Source organism: Poecilia formosa, unplaced genomic scaffold (assembly GCF_000485575.1).
Source record: "Poecilia formosa unplaced genomic scaffold, Poecilia_formosa-5.1.2 Scaffold0, whole genome shotgun sequence".
Classification (NCBI taxonomy): Eukaryota; Metazoa; Chordata; class Actinopteri; order Cyprinodontiformes; family Poeciliidae; genus Poecilia; species Poecilia formosa.
Genome location: NW_006799939.1, coordinates 1,344,942 through 1,365,164, shown reverse-complemented (window position 1 = coordinate 1,365,164; position 20,223 = coordinate 1,344,942). Strand labels below are relative to the sequence as shown.

At 39.1% G+C, this 20,223-nt stretch overlaps 1 protein-coding gene and 1 non-coding gene across 3 annotated transcripts in view; one reads left to right on the top strand and one right to left on the bottom strand.

Moving 5' to 3' along the window:
* The first annotated feature begins 403 nt into the window (after positions 1 to 403).
* On the top strand, positions 404 to 475 carry trnae-cuc (transfer RNA glutamic acid (anticodon CUC)). The gene has a single exon. It is a non-coding gene; the product is annotated as a tRNA-Glu (tRNA).
* A 3,699-nt stretch (positions 476 to 4,174) lies between these two features.
* The window catches only part of adamts16 (ADAM metallopeptidase with thrombospondin type 1 motif, 16), a 47,218-nt gene continuing 31,169 nt past the window's right edge, over positions 4,175 to 20,223 (bottom strand). For both annotated transcript variants that reach the window (XM_016668037.1, XM_016668053.1), the window contains 9 exons: positions 19,666 to 19,910; positions 19,443 to 19,584; positions 18,078 to 18,204; positions 7,337 to 7,541; positions 6,799 to 6,993; positions 6,625 to 6,681; positions 6,290 to 6,505; positions 5,751 to 5,898; positions 4,175 to 5,664 (listed from right to left, as the gene is read on the bottom strand). In XM_016668037.1, coding sequence (XP_016523523.1) covers positions 5,549 to 5,664; positions 5,751 to 5,898; positions 6,290 to 6,505; positions 6,625 to 6,681; positions 6,799 to 6,993; positions 7,337 to 7,541; positions 18,078 to 18,204; positions 19,443 to 19,584; positions 19,666 to 19,910 — 1,451 coding nt within the window. In that variant the 3' untranslated portion in view covers positions 4,175 to 5,548. The remainder of the gene's footprint in view (positions 5,665 to 5,750; positions 5,899 to 6,289; positions 6,506 to 6,624; positions 6,682 to 6,798; positions 6,994 to 7,336; positions 7,542 to 18,077; positions 18,205 to 19,442; positions 19,585 to 19,665; positions 19,911 to 20,223) is intronic.

The following is a 20,223-nucleotide window of genomic DNA, read 5'->3' as shown; positions in this document are numbered from 1 at the left end:
TTTTACCGTGTGATTTATAATTTGCTGCGCTTAAACTTGACATAGTGATTAAAAAAGTGATTCACTGTTTATATTGAAACAACGGAGAGTATGTTGGTATCAAACGGTATTCTTCAGTGAAATAATACATCTCTCTGTGGCGCTGGTATACATTCGAAAAACATGTCAGCTAATGCTTTATTTATTATTGTTTTACTGGAATGAGAAAATATGAGAGCGAAATAAAGAACATGTAGTTGCGGGTTGTGTTTACTATGCAGTATTCGACAATGATGGTTGACTTTTTTCATGTCAGGCTGACTTGAAAGAGATGCTGCCGAATAATATTCTACAAAACAGAAGTTGTGCCAGACGTGATCTAGTTAACCTGACAAATATATCGACAGAACATGTTCAAGAACTGTCCCTGGTGGTCTAGTGGTTAGGATTCGGCGCTCTCACCGCCGCGGCCCGGGTTCGATTCCCGGTCAGGGAATAATTTTATTGTTTCCACACTGTGTGTTGCGTTTATGACATTAGATAAAATAAAACGAGCTAAAATATGGTCCAGGATAGCAAAGAGTACTGATAAAATTGAAAAACAGACATTTTTATGCTCCTTCACAAGTTCTGTGAGAACGTTCTCAATGTGTTCTAAAGTCTGTACTAGAACATGCATAAAGAACTGTTTTACCCTGTGATTACAGCAGATTGTTTTTTTTAGTTCAAATTTCATTTTGAAGGTGACTCTGGGACAAAAAAGTTTTGGACTATTGTGACATTAAGCATCCACCAGAGGGATACATGCTGAAAATATTGTGAGCATGGTAGAAAAAATGTGGCATGTCTTCTACAGGCAGCAGACTTATAAGACAACTCTTTGTTCAGTCTTGTTCTTTGTCTATAGAGCTGCTACCAAATCCCAAAAGGATGCTCTGGTTGAGGAAACTGTGGTGGAGCGATGACAGAAGAACAACAGTTTTACTCAAAGATTGGCACTCCTTAGTCTTCTCAGAAAATACAGCCTTCTGTGTTCCCCCAACCTTACGCTTCATAAAAATTAGAATCAAGCCACCTATATGTTGCCTTCTGGTTTATATGCAAACTCTAGTCTACATGATCATTTCTAAATACCAGTCATATTTTGTTCCATGTATTGTTCCTTTGATTTGAAATGTGTTGTTTTGCCATTAGAGGGTGATATTGCATCACTTACACCCTTCTCCAACTCTCAACCTCTCTTTTTAAACACACAGGATCTATTATTGCATGGAAGTATAATGAAAGACTAACACTTTGTGTTTAGATGTGCAAACAAGCCTAGCTGAAGGTAATTTCCAGTTACTAAACAACTATAATATAAGGTCTATGGCATTCTTATTTTGCATAATTTTTCCTTCCCACAAAGACAAAAGGCACTTTGATTCATGATCCCTAGTCTTCTTCTTTTTTTTTTTTTTTTGGTTTTTAAAATCCGGTCCAGACATTTCCCACAGTATTTGATTTAGATGTACTCTACAGCAGCAAACTGTCTGGGAGACATGTTCTTAATGTTATAAATACTGCAGAGTGGTACCTTAGGGAAGAACAGATGGGAGACGTTGCATGAAGAAAACAAAAGACACCTCAATTTCTGTTCTGGTAACAGTTTTCAAAGGACGGTACAAAAGGCTGATTTTATCAACATCTGTCCCTGGGGTTTTGATATCAGCTTCTCATAATAATGCAAATATTAAAATTAGAGCATATTGCTAAGCCTAAAGCAGACTAGCCAGATTAAGTGAATCTAACATTTTTGTTTCCACGTGCAACTCACGTAGGTAATGTGGAGAAAATTTCAAGACCTGCATTGTCTGTGAAAGTGAGTCATGTCTTTGTAACCTGGCCATATGGAGCGATGTGTTGTTTTTCATTGACACTATGCAATCACTGTAGGGGCATTAGCATGGAAAAATCCCAAACTTTCTGGATAGGGTAGTGACCTATTGCAAAAAGAAATTGGTATTACCGCAGTTTTGCCTTTGAGACTAAGATTTTCCAATACTTCACAAAATCGTTTAGGATGTGAGTTAATCGTGTTTTAGAAATATAGGGACACATTGTCTTTTCTACCTGCTGTAGCTTTTTCCGCTAAAAGTTTTGAGTAGAAGGTTTGTCAGGTTTGCTGTAGGTGCATCCTGATGGAATGATAATAAGCCTGTAACTTCAGATGAACCTTCTGAGTGTAGCCTGAAGGCTAAAGAGCCACCTCTCTCTCCAAACAGATGCTGTTAGAGATAGTCCGGCTTCTTTCAAGTGGAAAGGTGAGTGCTGTGTAAGCTTCCTATCTTCCCGTCTGTCTCTCACAGATAATCTGTTGTGCTGCCTGACATGAGTGAGGTAACATTTTGAATGTGGCCTGATTGGTATCTGTCAGCTTTGTTACCTACAGGAAGCCTTTATCTGACTACTATCTCTTAGTAAACACACATGCTTCAGCCTTATCATCTCTTTCTTTTTTGGGTGGTTTGGTTTTTATTTTTCTTACTTTTGGCTGACTATGAAAATAACAGTTTCTGCATAAGAAGAGTCACAAGAAATACTTTCAAAAAGGTTAAGGAATTACAGAAGTGATATTTAACTAAGGGTGAAAAGGTACGTAGTTCTCCTACAAATTACCTGCTGAAAGAATCGGACGACTCAGGTAAAATCGGCACTTTTCCGATCAGTGAGCGCACGATGGAAACAACAGTGTGATAACCCCACCAGCTAAACCTCAAAGTTAGCTGCTTTCAGAACCAATAAGGTGTTTAAAGATGAAGCCGGTGGAAGCAGCACAGAGCTAATTAAACGATACCGCTTTTTCTATGACACGTCCACACACGTCTGTGTTTCCTTCAGGTTACAGTATAGAGGAGACTTGTTTTAGCAGATAACAGAAAGGCTAAACATAATAATCCAGAGATGCTCAGTTTTGTCCCTTTAGGCTTTCAATATATCTGACATGGAATATGATGAATTTAGGACTTTTGGCCTTTTGAAAGTCTGAGGTTGTTCAATTAATCTATATTTTCTAGGACGGAGATGATTGCATTAACATGACCAATTTATTCAAAGTAAAAATGGTCAAGCAAATAAACATTTTAAACATGTGGGACAGGACAACCATAGCTACAACTGAGCATCCCTAGGGAATGCATTTGGAGATAACCGTTTTAATAGCGATAGCCATGCAACACAACTCTCCAACGCTTTGGAGAGTTGTGTTGCTCTGTCAGCAAATTTTAAATAAAACCGTTCTTTTTTCACTAAAGACAATTTAGCAGATGAACACATGAAAATGTCTCTTTTAGTGCATAGGTTGCCTCCTCCTGGTTAATTCATCTTCATCTATGACATCACCATCTACCCCTTCCACTGTTTCTTTCTACATTCTGTCATCTCCTACTTCTCTTCCTCCCTCGCTCTTCATCTAAACGCCTTAGGACTGTGCCTGCAGGCTGATGACAATGGCTATTTTGTTTTAACTGTCTGCGTTTCTCTGACTAGAGCTGAAATGAGGAAAGAGCAGGGTCCACTCCAGACACAATATGTCATAGGTGCTGAAATTCCCAAAACCACACTGGCATCACTGCTAGTCAGAGTCCTGGCTTGGACGTCTGCAAGCCTCCACGCTGAAAACTAGATCTAAGCGTTAGGACTGTCCTGGTTTCGGGGTTTGCTGGAGAACACAAACTCTGGTATGGAAGTTTCTTCCCCAGCATCACATTGTTTGAGTCCCATCAAGAGGCTTAGACCAGTGCAACCAGAAAATATATTTTTAAAATAAAAATGTCACAGAACCAATGGCATTGTATTTCTAAAGCTTTGTATGATTTTGGAAGATCCCAATCAGTCAGCGCACTGTGTCTCACACTGTCAGCCTAAAGCAATAGCAGGACGTATTATATTAAACATACACTGCTGATTAAAATCTCAAGAGACAAAAATCAGAGTAGGAAAATGACTCAAAACTGCATTTAAAGTCAAGTATGCTGTTCATCAGCTGATCAAAAAAAGAAGACCATGGAGAAAAAAATATCAACTGAACGTGTGCATGTAATTTATGTATTTCAAAGCAAAACGAGATAACACAGGGGTTTTTAATGTGTTCAACATGCGCCGCAGAGAACAAATACAGTGAATTGCAGGAATTCAAAATTAAAGAGACAAACAGAGAGTTAGAACATGTTTATTTATTTATTTTTTCACAAACTTAAAATACAATTGTCGAAACCAACTGGTAAAAGCAGAGTATTAAACTATGAAGTACAAAGCAACAGTCTAGCCCCCTGGGACGAAGATAAAAACAGACAAAAACTTCAACCCATTATGAGGGCAAGGTGACAGCACCCTGCTGTGTTTAAAACATAAGCCAAAGAAATATAACTAAAAGCTCACATTTCTCTCCTGAGTTTTTCTCCACATTGCATCTATCCACTTAGAGATTCAAAGTTTATACTCCCTGTAGGAATACATTCAATCCCACTTTCAGCTAAACAGGATGACATCAGACCTCATGTTATGGCACACAACTGTTGATGTTATTTCGTTTTAAATGCACAAGGTCAGACAGCCGGATCATTAATTATTGCCTAATTGCTAGTAGACCATAATGACATGTAATGCATTGCTGTGCCATATTTAAGACATATCAAATGTCGCAAGACAGTTTAAATAATATGCCAACAAAGCTACCGTTGAAGTTTGAACTTAGTTGTTTATGTTAAACACAAGTTAGGATATAATGAAAGGCTAAAAGTTGTTGTTTGGTCAGTATGTGACAAAACGCATGAAAGTACACGGCTTTAGGTATTGTGAAAGAGTGTGTATAGAGCTTAATAATACAGTCTTTCAGCAACGCTGTATTGTAAAGCAAATAAATAAAACAAACAATACTGTACACATGTAACACAATTCTTTCCTGAATCCTAAGGATATCACTGTTTCTGTGAAATCAAAGTGACAACTTGTAGCACCACTAAGTATGAAGGCCAGTTCACACAGATATGTCTTCTTTCAAAGTAGCTCTCTAATGTATGACGTTTGGTACTTGACTCCAGAAATTCTAACTTTTCGCCGGATATTTTTCTATGTCAGTATTTGGCTAAATTTTTAATTGTAAATGCATCTTTGAAGCATCCTTTTTTCCCCCCTCATAAGACCATGTGCATTTTCCAAGTCAATAAAGAAAGACTCCATAACACTTGTTGACGCCTTGCAGTGTTTAAAACCTCATCTTGTCGCTTTTTGTCCAGGGGATGGTGACTCTGCTAGGTAGGAACCATCTCTCCTGTTAGCTTGCATCTTAATATTTCCTGCTCAGAATTCTGTTCTCCAATGCATCCCAGTCTTTCTGTCAGAATCAGGTCATTCAGATGTCCGGCATCACAGACAGAACCAAAGCCACAACATCTCTTTTGCGTGTTTAAACCTTTTTTCAGTGCTCGCCACATGCTTCTGACAAAAACGTATCTTTTCATGCATGGGCATCAATATAGTCAGTTGACTATTCAGCTACATATGTACCACCGACAGTCGCTTTGAATGGTTATAGGTTGGAATTTGAACAGGAGTAGCAGCACTGCTTGCCATAGAACTTGTGGTTGCAGACTCCGTGTTGAGGCACCAGGTAGCACCAGTTGAAGTAATCCCTACAAGCCAGATCTGTGGAAAAGCACAAAACAAGAAAACAAATTGTTCAATGTTTCTGTCACATTTTAGGGAAGATTAATAAATTAAGGCTTCAGTACCTTTCTTCTCTGGTTGTGGGCAGAAGTTCGTGTTGCAGGCCTGAGACGATGAGGGTCGGAGATGGTGGACACAGCCAACAGCAGGCTTTTCCTGGATCTGACACTGCACTGTCCTGACTTGAACGCCTCCTCCACATGTTACTGAGCACTGTGCAAGAAAAGAAGTACCTTAAAATGAACACAGTGAAGTAAACTTTTGCACCAAGTACAAGTTCCTTTACTGTCTTGTCTCTTGTTAATCCTCAACTGCTCATTTGGGAAGCATATTTATACTAGAGATTTACCCAATTGGATTCCGATTAAGTCAGCCCCGATTAATGACCAACTGATCATAAGATTTCAAAGAAAATTCAGAACTTTTTAAAATCAGTGAACATCAATATGCAAACAATGTCAAACCCCGCTTTTTCAGAGTGGGACCTGTTACTGACTGAAGGAGACTTGCGGTTAGTTAAGCTAAGGCAATAATCCATATAAGCAAATCAAAATTAGGATACCAAACTCTGATCAGTCCGTTTCTAATCTTTATGTCATCTTACCTGAGACCAAGGAGATGAGTCCCACTCTGGTGACGGTGCAGCTTGAGGGAGAGGCTGAGGTGGGTAGAGGTGATGAGGCGTCCTCCATCGGTAGAGCGGTGGAGTAGTGCGGGTTGGACACTCGGCCAGGAGGCAGGGCCTTTGGAGCTCCACTTTGGGCTTGGGGACATGGTGGCACTTTTTGGCAGTAAGTTCTCTGTACTTTCCTGCAGTGTCCTTCGTTAAGAAAAGTGATATCCAAGTAGGGTCATTTTCAATAATGTTCATGGCAAGTGAACTTAAACATGGCAGTGACTATTTTGTTGCTCACTAGACTAAACGCATACAATACACACCTTTTCAGCACACTTGATGAAGCGTGCCTGATATCCCCGGCCACATGTTGCCGAACACTGAACGTCCACAACAAATCACAGAGAGAAACAACAGACCACGTCAGCACAAAATCAACAAAGCTTGCGAACAAATACAACAATCTAAAGAATGTTCTAAAATCATCGCCACTGTACCTCTTGCCATGTGGAGACAAACCACTGGGTCTTACGTTGTTTCTGACAGCGTTTGATGAAGCAGGATTCTTGAGTGGCAGGTTTCTGCAGGCCTACACACTCGCTGTCAGGCAGCGTGTGCGTCTGAGCACCTGGGTTGCTGCTCGTGCACAGCACGCTCCTCTTCTTCAGACCGTGGCCACACTTGCGTGAGCACTGCCGAACGCAAAAGCAGCGTGAACATGCTGTGTGTGCTATTTAAGATCATGTGGCAATAAATGGAAAACTTTATCAGATATAGATTTTATTCGTGACCAAAAGATGGGAGGTCTGAGTTTGTCGTCATCACAAATGTAAGAAAGTAGGTTCGTCAAACAACAGTCATGTTATTTTTATTAGGGTTGCACAGGAGTACTAGGTGCAGACATTATATGTTCCTTAAATGTGGACTAAAGCTTTATGCTACAAGAAAACTTCTTTATATTCACAGACGTCTGTCAAAAAAAAAAAAGAAGAAAGAAATGTCTTTCTCAGTGAATGTTATATTTTACATACTCACCTGAGACCATGGCCCAGTGCTCCACACCGGCGGGCAGCTATGTGTGTTGCAGGTTTGCCTCGTTGCCGGGGCCGAGTGTGGACACTGAGAATCTGCCAGGGTGTCTGCGTTGGTTTGACTGGTTTTCTGGACACACTGAACCTGCCGTGTCTGCTCCCCTCCTCCGCAGCTCCGGCTGCATGCCCCCCACTCCCCTGCAGACCAGCTGGAACAACACAACACAAGTCCACTGAGTAAACATGCGCAGCTCCTCAATCACTTACTCAAGACAAGCCTGAAGGGCTCCATGAATGAGAGCATGATCGCTGTACAGCAGCAGTTGCTGAAGACCACCTGGGGTGCTTCAAATACTTTTTTTTTTTTTCCATTTTGAGAGAATAACTCAGAGGAAGGATGACTGTAAATCTTACATGTGGTGGTTTATGCTTCTTGCAAAGCATATTTAGTACTTTGGTAGCAGTTTATAGCAAGTCCAAATTTTACTCCGGAGGGTATAAAAAAATATATATAGCAGTGTATGTCAAAACAGCATCCTAAATCCTAATTCAAAAACTTTGACCCCCTGCTTGCCCAAAGCCAGCCTGCGCTACTGCTGAAACTTAAACATCAGCAAATATTGCTGTTGTTATAACCTCCATTTGTGCTGAGCACTTTTAAGCAAATGTACACAAGACTGAAAAACATTTTCTGGCTTTAAATAAACTGTTTATTTAGCTCCCTTCAGTCTACTGTTCCTCAGTTTCCAACAGTGCAGTTCATGCTCAAGTCGGAAGAAATAAATTGCACAATCCCCAAGTGCTCTCTCTTAAAGTTTTTTGCACCTCCCGCTGACCCAAGATGCATGGTTCAAACAGCTCCGTCGCTGACCTCATCCGAATGTACCCGTACTGTTTCATACCTTTCACGCATACTTAACCACGTATTTGACAGTCTGTTGAAATACACGGTTAAGCATGCAGGCATAAAACAAGCATGTAAATTCAGCAATTTGTAATGTTTATTGGGTTGCAATCAGGCTTTTGTGGAGGTTAAATACATCAAGAATTTGATTTGATTTTGTTAAAGCTTCTTTTGAACTGGCTGCACTAAGATCTCTCTCTATATATGTTATGGCCTTTACCAACTGTCCACTTTCATCCCCTTTGGCCTTCAGAATTGCACTGATGGCAAATATTCCACAAGGCGCAGGAAATATTCCTCAGAGTCCATGTTGATGTGAGACCATCATGCAGTTGGCTACACATTTATCACTGCACTGAATCTCAAAGGCACTCCATTGGAAAGAGATCTGGTAACTGTGGATTGGAGTACACTGTTCATGTTCAAGAAAGCAATCTGAGACAGTTTGAGCTTTGTGGTGCATTAAGAAACTGGGCACACTCTGGTTATCAAGTGATGGATATGGTTAGCAACGACACTGAGATTGACTGAGGTGCATAACCTATGTCTGATTGCTTCAACTGAGCATAATATCTTCCAAGAGGCAAAAGCATTAGATTGCTATCATGTGATTGGCTGGGTTAACCATTTGAACAGGTGTACCTAATAAACTGGGCAGTTAGAGTATATCGTAAGCTCTCTCACAACACTGAGATAACATTTTGCAAATCAGTTTAAATTGTGGCTGCCTTTCAAAAGGAATGCCATTCATTTCATAACATTTCAAATACCGTGGGACATGCAAGTTCCAGAACTGGAGTGAAAAACATGAAATTTGAGCTGAAGTATTATCATTGGAATACATGTAGGGCATAAAGTAGTAAGAAAAAAAAAAAACTGCAGATCATTTCATTTGAATTATTTAAGTGTTTGTAACGTTTTTTTATGTTAATAAAATAAAAATCAACTATTTAATTGCCAATTAGCTGGTGATCTAAAAGTTCAAACATACCAGAATATTGAAACCTAATCACAGAACTTAAATATTCATTGAAGTAATTTTTCTTATTTTAGTCTCAGCAGCAGTCTGTAAGCGTGATCTAACCATGAGTAAGGGTCAAACTCTCTAGACAGAACCACAAGGGTCAGATGTCCAGTCGAGAGCGTGTCAGGTGCCTCTGAGGAGACGGACCGTAGTGGCATTAATAACTGCTAACAAGTGTTTATAGCTCTCCTGCTGTGTGTGTGTGTGTGTGCGTGTGTGTGGTTGGGGGTATGTGTTGGTCAACGAGGCTCAACTTTCACGAGTGGATATCAGTGTTTTTTTTTTGTTTTGTTTTTTTTACCTGCGGTAGTCCAAATGCACAACCACACTAAGAAATAGTATGATATCATGTCATAATTATAAGTGGGCATCGAGACCCATTCCCCATGATGTAATGCACTCTGTGTACAAATCACTGGGAGCAGACAGCAAAATTAAATAGCTACAATGTCTCAAAATAGCATTACATGTAGAGATGACCACAGCTGGCTTGTTTTACCCAGCATGTTATGGTCAGCACAACATATGTTTAATCTTTGCTCTCAGTTCATCCAGGAAGGGGTCCAATAAATAAGAAAAAGAAATATCACATTGCAAAAGCTGTCCAAATGTTGGCTGCTCAAAATGAAAGTTATTCACTTTTATAAAAACAATTGAAATTTAATTGCCTTGCAATGCATCTTTTCTACTTAATCTTTTTCAGTTGGGCTAATGTGATGCCATAAACTTGCAGTGCGGGGAGTTTCTAAAAAAAATGTAACAAAAAACAAACAATCAGAAAAGTGTGACATGTTCAGTCAGTGGAACTGTATTCATTTCATGGGGAAACGCATGGACTTAAATATCAGGTAATGCTGAAAAAAAAAACAAAACTGCTCAAATAACTTAAAAACACAGGGGAATTTTACTTCCTATCATGACAGCAACAGCAAACATACAACCAGAGCCACAATGGAGTGATTTAGAGCAGACAAAGATTGTTTATACAACTGAAAAGGGATTAACTTGAGAACTGTTGTTCACAGATGCTCCACATCCAATCTGACTAAGCTTGAGCTATTTCCTAAAAAAAGGGGGTGGGGGGGACTTTGCCTTCAGATGTGCAAAGTTGGTACAGAGACCTACTTGAAAAGACTTGCAGCTGTAATTATTGTTCTACAAAATGCTGAGTAAGGAGGGTTGATATGAATTTGTAATTTTTTTTTCTTTTCTGTCACAGTTACCAATTATTTTTTGTGCCATTTCATTACATAAAATCCCAAAGAAAATATAAAGGATTTTGTGATTGTAGCGTGACAAATCCTGTAAAAGTTCAAGGGTTATAAACACTTTTGCAAGATCTTGTCAGTTCAACAACTGAGGATAAAAGATTTATCCTGATTTAGGAGGACTCTTATATAGTATTATGTTACAGTAGTACATGAAATAAGCACAAAATATTAGGGTTGAGAAATTGACATACAGAATTACAATTCATCTATTTTACTAAAGCAAAAGTTATGTCACGATATGTGAACTTTGGCTTATAATATTCATTACTGACTCTTCACTTTGATTTTATTTTGACAAATTTTAATACAATAGTTAAAGAATATGGGTGTCATTAAAATAATGCTCTAACAAATTATATGAAAAAAACATTTCTGAATGCAAAAAGTCATTAACCAACAATTAATTGTCTGTAATTGTCTTAATAATCCCTGGTTTTACTACTGTTTACATTCACACAAGCACTATATAAATAGAGATGCATGTGCAAGCACACCTAAGTAGCAAATGGTGGAGATAATGAAGCAGAAATAGCCCAAGAAGATGACTGTAAACAGTTGTGGGATTACTTTACAGGCACTATCACTGCTTCCCAAAGCCAGTGTAAACACACCGATCCATTAGTGAGTAAATCCTGATCGGAGCTGTGAGCGTCTAATGGCGGGGATGTGCCTAAAGAGAAAGTAGACGGCAGAAAGGAAAATAAAGTGGAAAGAAATGTGAGAGAGGAACATCCACATCTAAGATAAACACCAGTAAAAAGGCGAGAAGGGGTGTTGGTAGATGGAGGTGGGCGGAGGGGGGTGGAGGTGAAGCTGTACATAGTTACGGGTGACTAAAACAATCCAGACAGTGGGGACAAGCACAGCAGCCCGAATGTCAAAAAGCTGCAACACCACTGGGAGATTAAAAGTGTAGCGACGTGATCGCGACTAAAACTGAATGACAGTTATCCTTGGCTGAGCGCCAGCTGGTATAAGTCTGTGTACGCAGCTGGACAAGGCTGGACAGGTCATAAAGGAAGAAGAAAAAAAAAAAAGACAACATCAAAGGGCCCAGGCCATTAGACTTATGTTTACAGCCGAGCCTAAAACCACCAAGATAATGGACACAGCAGCGGGGGTCGTACAACAGATAGTGTGTGTGTGTGTGTGTGTGTGTGGATGAATAAAGGTGGTTAAGTTCCTCATACAGATCTTTGAAAGTTTCTTGGTGGGAGAATCACAAACTCAAGCTGGCGTTTTCTTTTCCAAACACATTTAGTTTCAATGCTTCACAGTGATTCATTTACAAGTAAGAGCCTAATTCAATGTTCCACTTTCACTGTGGCACTGTAATATAATCCAGAATATGAACTTGCTCCGTGTGCACACGGCATTCTTACGCATTAACATGTCAGTTTGCATTATCTGATCTCCTCAAGGACGTAATCTAACAACATAGCTAAAATAATTCAGTCTGTTTTCACAGAGTTCTTTTAAGGATGTAATATATGAGCAGCTTAAGCTTAGATAACACCAAACTAAATAGCAAGTATCAAAAGCTTTGCTGTGAAATTCTTTTTTAATTACCCTCTGACTCTTGTCTGCTGTGGAGTTCAAAAGAGTTTTAAAGAAAATCTACAAAATATAATTCAATATACCTACATTATACCTATAGGTACAGGGAACCAACAGATAAATCACTTAGAGTACAGTGAGCTCATTATGATGTTCGAAAAACACACTCATTGCATTTTATTCCAGGCTAATAGCAAGTAAATATAGCTCATCTTGCTGTATGGAAAGCCTTTTATCCTTCCACAAGGATAAAGTGCTTTTTGACATTGGAAAAATCTTCGGTAATAGAAATCTCCCAAATACAGTCCTGCAGTTAATTATGTAGACAGCAGAAAGTGGTAGCCACCCTCGCAGATCATTCTCTAAGCATTTTCACCCACAGTGCCTGACAACGGTGACGTTTGTCATCCTGCTGGAAATCATCTGTGCAGTTGGCACATGTGGGTAATGCTTAAAGTGTCTTTTTTTTCCTCCCTTGAATTAGCAATGAAAACAAGCTGGTCATGACTACATGACATACAGCATATTACTGCACATGATGCAGTTAACCACAAACCTGCCACCTTTGCTTAAGGTCTGACAAAAGCTCCGGGGAACACGTGCCACAGTTCTGAGTAACCAATATAGTGAAATCAATAATTCATAGGTCATTTGTTTCTGTCGCAGAGAATGACAGAACTCTGTGACTACGCTTCATTTTCCTAGGATACCTTTTCCAAAATGGAGATATACAACACTAAGGATGATGGAAAAATCCAGCCAGTCTCACTGCTATGCAGAGGGGGAAGAAAAAAAAAATCCCCTTTGAAAAGCTGTTTGTTACTATAAAACATGCTATAAATTCTAATGTAACAAGATTCCATGATTTCATGGGTAATTACATAATATTGGTATGCCAAATAATACCACACGTATCACTGAGGAAAAAAAAGCAGTGGACATACTGGTGCATTCAGGAAAATGATTTCTCTATTGGAATGCCTTTTAAAAGGAAAGTGACAATTCATACATTGAGACTAAAAAATTGCTGCGGTTGCAGTCTGCTGTGATTTGGAAGCGGGGACCTGTTAAAAAATGACAAGAGAGAGACAGATGAGGGAATCAGAGTAACTGAACACCACTGCCATATCTTCACAATGTTGGTCTCTTTCCACTTGTATGTATGTGTCAGAAAGGAATTTTGATTTTGGGAGCAGCAGCAGCAGTGTCACACATTATGTGCATTACACAGGCATCCGAGCACAGACCAAACTGTTGTATTTCTGGCACTTGTTTCAATTTTGTGGTCATGTATGTCTCCTTGCATCATTTAATGCATCACACAGTTCAAATGCTTTTTCCCATTTTACTTCATTAAGGGCATCAATACAGAAAACAAGACATGATGGATTATGCACGAGTCACACTCTTCACTCTTCCGCCAGCTAAGATGCACCAAAGCCTTTTCGTACCTGGTGCTTGGCTTTTTTTTTTTTTTTTTGAAATGAGAAAGATTTTCACACAAGGGCAAAGATCACTATTCACTGATATGGCAGGCTACCTAAAGTGAGAATCTGAACAAGGAGAGCCAAAGACCGGGCAATTGTAGTAAGGAAGGACAATCTAAACGACAACTATTAGTAATTCACTCCACAAATCTGGCTTTTTTAAAGAGTGCTAAGAAGAAAGTCATTGTTAAAAGACATAGGCATTACCTATGCAAGAAATGCACACCATACTATTGGTATTTATATGCAAATAAATAGATAGAGCACAATCATGCCCCACATTAGGTTAATTTGTCTTTTGAAATCAGAAGAAATACACCCAAGACTTTGGTTGCAATGTAATAAAATCTCAGGATTGCGAATACTTTTACAAGATGCTGTATCTCGGGATCCAGCGCAGTTTTAAAAGCAGGAAGACAAAGCCCCATTTGGACAAACGTTTTTTTCTGGACATGCTGCTCTGACTCGAAATTACGTCAGCGTCTCAACTCGAATCCCTCTAGGAAATCAAGACAAAACTTGTCATGATTGTCCCTTTCATTTAAATGAAGCTGACTGACATTTCATACCGCTCCTAAGATACGATATTTAGAAAGAGACATGTACAAACTCTAGTTTCAACAACAACTGCCAAATGTTTTTTTTTTAGATAAATTCCCAGTCCATAAACACTAGAAGCTACATTGCATCTCTAACATTCACTAAGCGGTGACTTCAGCAGAAAGTACACATTTCTCCAACAAAGAAACTTTCAGCTGGCATCAGTCAACTGTGTATTGAATTGTTTTGAATTGTGGTGCAAAACAATTCAACACTTCCTTGTAATATAAAACAACAAAATACAACAAAATTAGTATAATGTGGAATAGATGTCCTACCAAATACAGACTATTGCAACAACGCATATTGCAGAGTGGCTTTTGTTTACATGTGGAACCTCACTAGAAAGGGGCTCAAATCTTGCAGTTGGCCTTTCTGTCTAGAGTTTACATTGGTATTTCTCTATACAGCACAATTTCCCCAACACACCACTGCATGACATACATGCTAGACTGATTAGAAATTCCAAATGGATTGACAGAGTTAAAGAGTGTCGCACATTTTATTGGACCGCTGACCTGTCCAGGTCAAACCCCACCTTTTATCCCATAACAGCTAAGTCAGGTTCCAGTCTCCTGCAGCCCAGGCCATGATACAGTGTGTATACTTTAGAAAATTAATGAATGATACATTATATGCCTAAGAGAGTTCCACATCACTCACCTTCCCCATATGTTGAACTGGTTAAGCTCTTACACGAGTTCCAAAGGTTCATGATATTGGGTCTGAGTCGTATCTTGGGGATGCAATACTCTGAGAACAACAGCTGCTTTACAAATGACATTCTATATCTCAACTGGTTCCTGCACAGATTTAACTGGGACGGTGCCAATAACCTGATACGAGTGTTATATATGCAATTGTCCAACCTCAGTGCTCTGTATGAGGTATTTTGGCTTTAAGAGCAAAATAGAAATGATCATTACCAAAAAAAAAACAAAAAAAAAACATCTCAAATATGCTCTCTGTTAAAGACCACTGTTTTCCCAAATGCCTCTTTCATTCATGTCTTCTGCCCTTTATGCTTCCCTTCTTGACAGTGTCCAGAGTGGTGTAGACAAGGGAGGAACATTCTTCTTGTGTGTGCATGACTTCACTTGTGACCTGTTTGTCATTGGGAGAACCACTCCCAATGATGTCCGCAACATCAGAACCCATTGACTGACCAACTGTCTCGTCCCTGACTATTAGGAGTGTACGTCCCGTGACCAAAGCAATAGTTTATTTTGCCAAGATCCGACATAACCCCACCCTGAGACCTGAGGAGTTCTTGCGCTGTACTTTTGCTCTGTCAGGCATTGTTGTTTATCAAAGAAACTCAGACTGACACATACCAGTGACAGTTTACAACGTAGAGGAACACCTGCTTCCCCACAGCCATTTCAACAGAAACCTCAACATGTCTGATCGCCAGCGTTTAGAAGTGAATCAACATGTCCCATCAGATAAACTGGCTGTGAGCACATTTCTAAAAGAGCGAGTTCACAGAACGAGTGTTTCCGAAGGAGCTTGCAAACTAATGTGAATTTAGACATACGAGTCCTTAGTAGGTAGATTTTGAAAAGCCACAGGAAAAAACAAGGACGACTTAATTAGGGCTGAAGAATAATTAGATAGCTTTAACAATCAAGTAAATAGAGCAACTCAAAAGCTGCGAATTGAAAGGATGAATACACTACTAAAATTGCAACAGGACTAGCAAAGCACAAACTGAGATATAATGGATGAGTGTTCAATAAAAGGGGAACATGCAAACCAAAAATCAATACCACTATTACTACAAAAACTTTTACAGGAATTAGAATATGGGTTAAATGAATCGATAATGTAAATACAATACATCTAATGCAAATCACAGTAAAATAGTAAAACCGATGCTGATGAAATAAAAATGTTGAGCTAAAACCCGATGACAACTCTTCAAATGGATATTTACCTGACTGCCGTCATGCTAATTATGTACCTTCTTAACTTAGAAGGCAAGTATAAACAAAACATAAAATAATATGGCTGCCAGACTTTAAATTAAACCGCAAATGTAATGGTCAATCTTAAAAATCTAGAGGGACCACTGGATCTGTCTAAGTATATCAAGAAGATTAGAAAAATATCAACACAAATCATATACTGTAATGTTTTAAGCATGTTTTGATAGATGGAAGAAGTTGGTTAAAATTTCAGTTTTTCTACAAAGATTAAGACAGTGTTTAGAAACTTTGTACGTTGCAGATTAGCAAAGATGAATTAGTGTAACGATGTGGGATATCTTGATCGCATAATGCTGTAATGTTTTGGAGGTGTTTTAATATGTTATGTCCTGTTATTATCTAAGAATGTCTTATTCTTGAGCACTTATGATAGCTTTCCTTCTCCCAGAACGATTATCAGATTGTTATCAATGATGCAATTTCCCCATTTGTAACATAGTTACCGCACATTATACTCTTCATTAGTGTATTCCCTGTGTTCCTTGAGTTAGTTTCTGCCTCTTGTCTATTGGTTTCCCACCCTGAGATGGTGCCACGAAGACTCAGAGTACACTCTGAAATGGTATTTAGCAGTAATTACTTAATTTTTGTGTCACCTAATGAATTTGTAGATGACCCGAATGGGACCCTGGTTTTGACTTCATGACCAGAGGTAGGAATCTGGAGCAGTAACGTCCCTAAAGATATTTTATCTCTTCATCCATCAATACATAGCAGACAGTGATTTTGGATATTTTTACCTATCAGCTATTATATCAGCTATAATATTAAAATATTAAATATTAAATTATATTAAAAATCTTCAGTAGTTCCACCTTTTGCCAACAAAACATTTCAAGGCTTCCATAACAACTTATAGAAAATCTCGCGGTGCTTGCTACTCTGACTTTAGCAGTAGATTATTTTGAACATAAAATTATGTCATCTTTCCAGAAATGCCATCAGAATCCATGAGACTGTAATTGCAAAAGTTTGGAGGTTGAATGATGTGTTCTTTGGTACCTTCCTGATCGATTTTGATTGGGACTTTGAGCTAGTTTAGTTGGAACAGTGGCCAATGGGTAACCATTCTGGAAAGTGTTCATGTATGTATATCTATCTGTGCATGGTCTGTACCCATTTAGTATTTTTGTGAGTTGCAGGGGGCTGATGCCTATTGTATGCCTGTATAGCATTGTCAAAGTAACTACACATTAATCTCAAAAAGGAGTGTATTAGAGTGATCAGTATTTTCTTTACCAAGATTTGGAGCCTGCTAGCATCTCTCGTGCTCGACTTGTTGTTGATCCATACCCTGTAGACCATCCATCCATCTGCCCTTCCTGAACCTGCCAGGTGCCCTATCGCTCAGGTTTCCAACCTTCTGTGAGGTGAGCTTGCAGTCATGACATCCAGTGCCTATTTTTCCACTTCACCACTAGCCTTTTGTTCTGCGAGTGCAAAGGTTCTGCTTTGAACAATGTTGTCTGGTCTGACTGTGCCTGAAGGCTTTACTTGATGCATTGGCATTTTCTGCCTGTTTACTTCTTCTATTCGTTAAATATACTACACTGACCTTACAGGTGGGGAAACGTATATGCAGGGTTAAGATGGAAAATGGCAATAGTTTTGTTGGTATTTCTTTAAAAAAAAAACAGATCTTCATACGCGTCATTAAGACCACTGCATCCATAAGATCGCTGTAATACTGATGTGATGCAGTGTTATTTTACTGCAACAGTTTTCAAACATTCACCTGCCATTAATATGAACTTCACTTCACTGCAAAATTGGGACTTGGCATCAGCAAATCCTTGATCTTAAATTCTTACAAGGCATACAATTCTTTAACAAAACAATCACAGCTTATGAAACAACAACTGTATTAACATAACATGAATTGTATACCACGCAAGCACTGAACACAACACTGACCTGGCAGGACATGGGTGGGTATTGCAGGGCATCATTCCAGTTCCTGGTCTAGTTCTGGGACTGCAGTACGTCACATTAACCTGCACTCTCAAGTCTTTGTAGCATGCTGCCTTGGTGTTCATATGTCCTGTTTGGAGGCATAGATTATTAAGTACACATCTATTGAATAACAAAATTAATGTTTGCACAGATAGAATGAACTAACATTGAAGCAAAACTGTAATGTAGAACCTTACTGTACATTGCTCAAGCTTGGCCATCAATGTATGTTCATGAAATATTCAATTATAATATAAACTGCACAAATGTATGCAAGTGAACATGCCACATGATTGTAATACAGAGAAAACAATGTTTCTATTTGACAAGCTAACAGTGTTGGGATAGGAGAAAAGAACTCATTTCCCATATCTCGCTTTGCACATATGCCATAAGAAATTATTTTATTAGACGTTGGTCATTTTTTTTCCATTGTAAATGTCACTCTTCTTTATTGAAGTTAAACTACACAACATTTGTAAATGCTGTGCCCTTTGCTTTAGTAACTTTTGTTAAAGGTACAATCCTGGTGTTAAGTGTCCATGTACCCTAGTGTTGAGATGTTATTCACCCTAAGGCAAGGTCACTCTGCACATCTTTACTCAAAAAGGCCAGTTAGTCAGTCACACCCTTTAATAAAGCAGCCCGCCATCCACCCAACCCATCACAGCCTTCAATCAGGACATAAAGAGGTGGAGATGGTTAGGAGTGGACTGCAACGGACAAGAATGGGAACTCTAACCTTCAGGGTCAGCCAAGTAGGAACGCTACACTGGGGGCTTTGTTCACACTTATTGAGCTAAGTAAGTGCACGTGCACATATATATGCACGTGTCTAAGGAACAAGTGTATTTGAGCAAACACGCATGACCACGCAAAAACGCTCACCAATGTCCCTTAACCTTTGCTCACATATTATTTGCCTAGGCAACAACATCTACTTGCATTCATGTGCATGTGTGTGTATGGATAATTGTGTGCAATACAAGACCTTGATGGGACTAACTGTAGTAAAGACAGAGATACAAACATGTGCATGCTTGCTTTGAGAGTGTGTCTAATAGATGGTCTCTAGTAGAGGAGTTCTCTGCCTCTAATGTCTTATCAATAATGATGGGGATACTCTCCTCTCCATTTAACCTGCAGCTAGAGGCCTTATTACAGGTTGGCCAGGCCAGACTTTTTATAAGCTCATCTGTTAATCCTCAAACTGTTTTTTTATTTTTTATTTTTATTTTTTTTGAGCAAGCAAAGATAAAAATTAGAATTAAAGTGCCTTTGAAATCTGAACTTTATCAAACTCAGCATTCAAAAAGTTAAACATACCTCCAGCGCAAGTTGCTGAGCAGTGGGAGCGTACGATGGCCCATGTATAGCTGTGTTTAATGTGGTTCTTAGACGTTTTTTCATCTATTTTGTTTAGAGAATATTCCCAATGTATTCCAGGATTCCAGCCCTGCAGCAATACCTAAAAGTGGAATCATTTGTTGACAATCAGATTAAATATGTGCAATCAAAACAAAATGTCCTTGTTCGCTTATCTGCTTACCTCAACCACAAGTGTCTCATTTGTAGGTCCTGCTGATACGAGACTCTCTGGTCTGTTATATGGTCTCTTGTACTCAAAAGTTGTTCCAGCAATGGGGTGGCGACCTGGCCAGTCCACTGTCCAGTGGCCATTGAGATAGTATTGTCTCTGGGTGTCTCTGACAGCTAGGTAGGAGCTGGAAGTATTCATTTCCATGACACGGATACTCCGAGCTCCTGCTGGGATGGTGACGACTCCGTAGTACTCTACAAAAAAAAAAAAAAAGCACTCTTTAAGCAGATTCGCTGGAAACAAATTAAGGCTCCCATGCACAAAAAAAAAAGCCGAGAAATGGAAACAAATCCACCACTAGAAAACAGTTCATATAATTGCTCATTCCGTTAGATGCCTAATGGAAATCTATTGGCTTCAAAAGTAATGGGATGGATTCTTAGTCAACCGATTGGCCAACAATGTTTGCAAAACACATGTGAAGTGTGTGAAGTTTTAAGCGAGCATCTGCTATCGATTTCTGCAAGCAAAGTATTTTCTGTTAGCATTTATTTGTTAAACATTGTT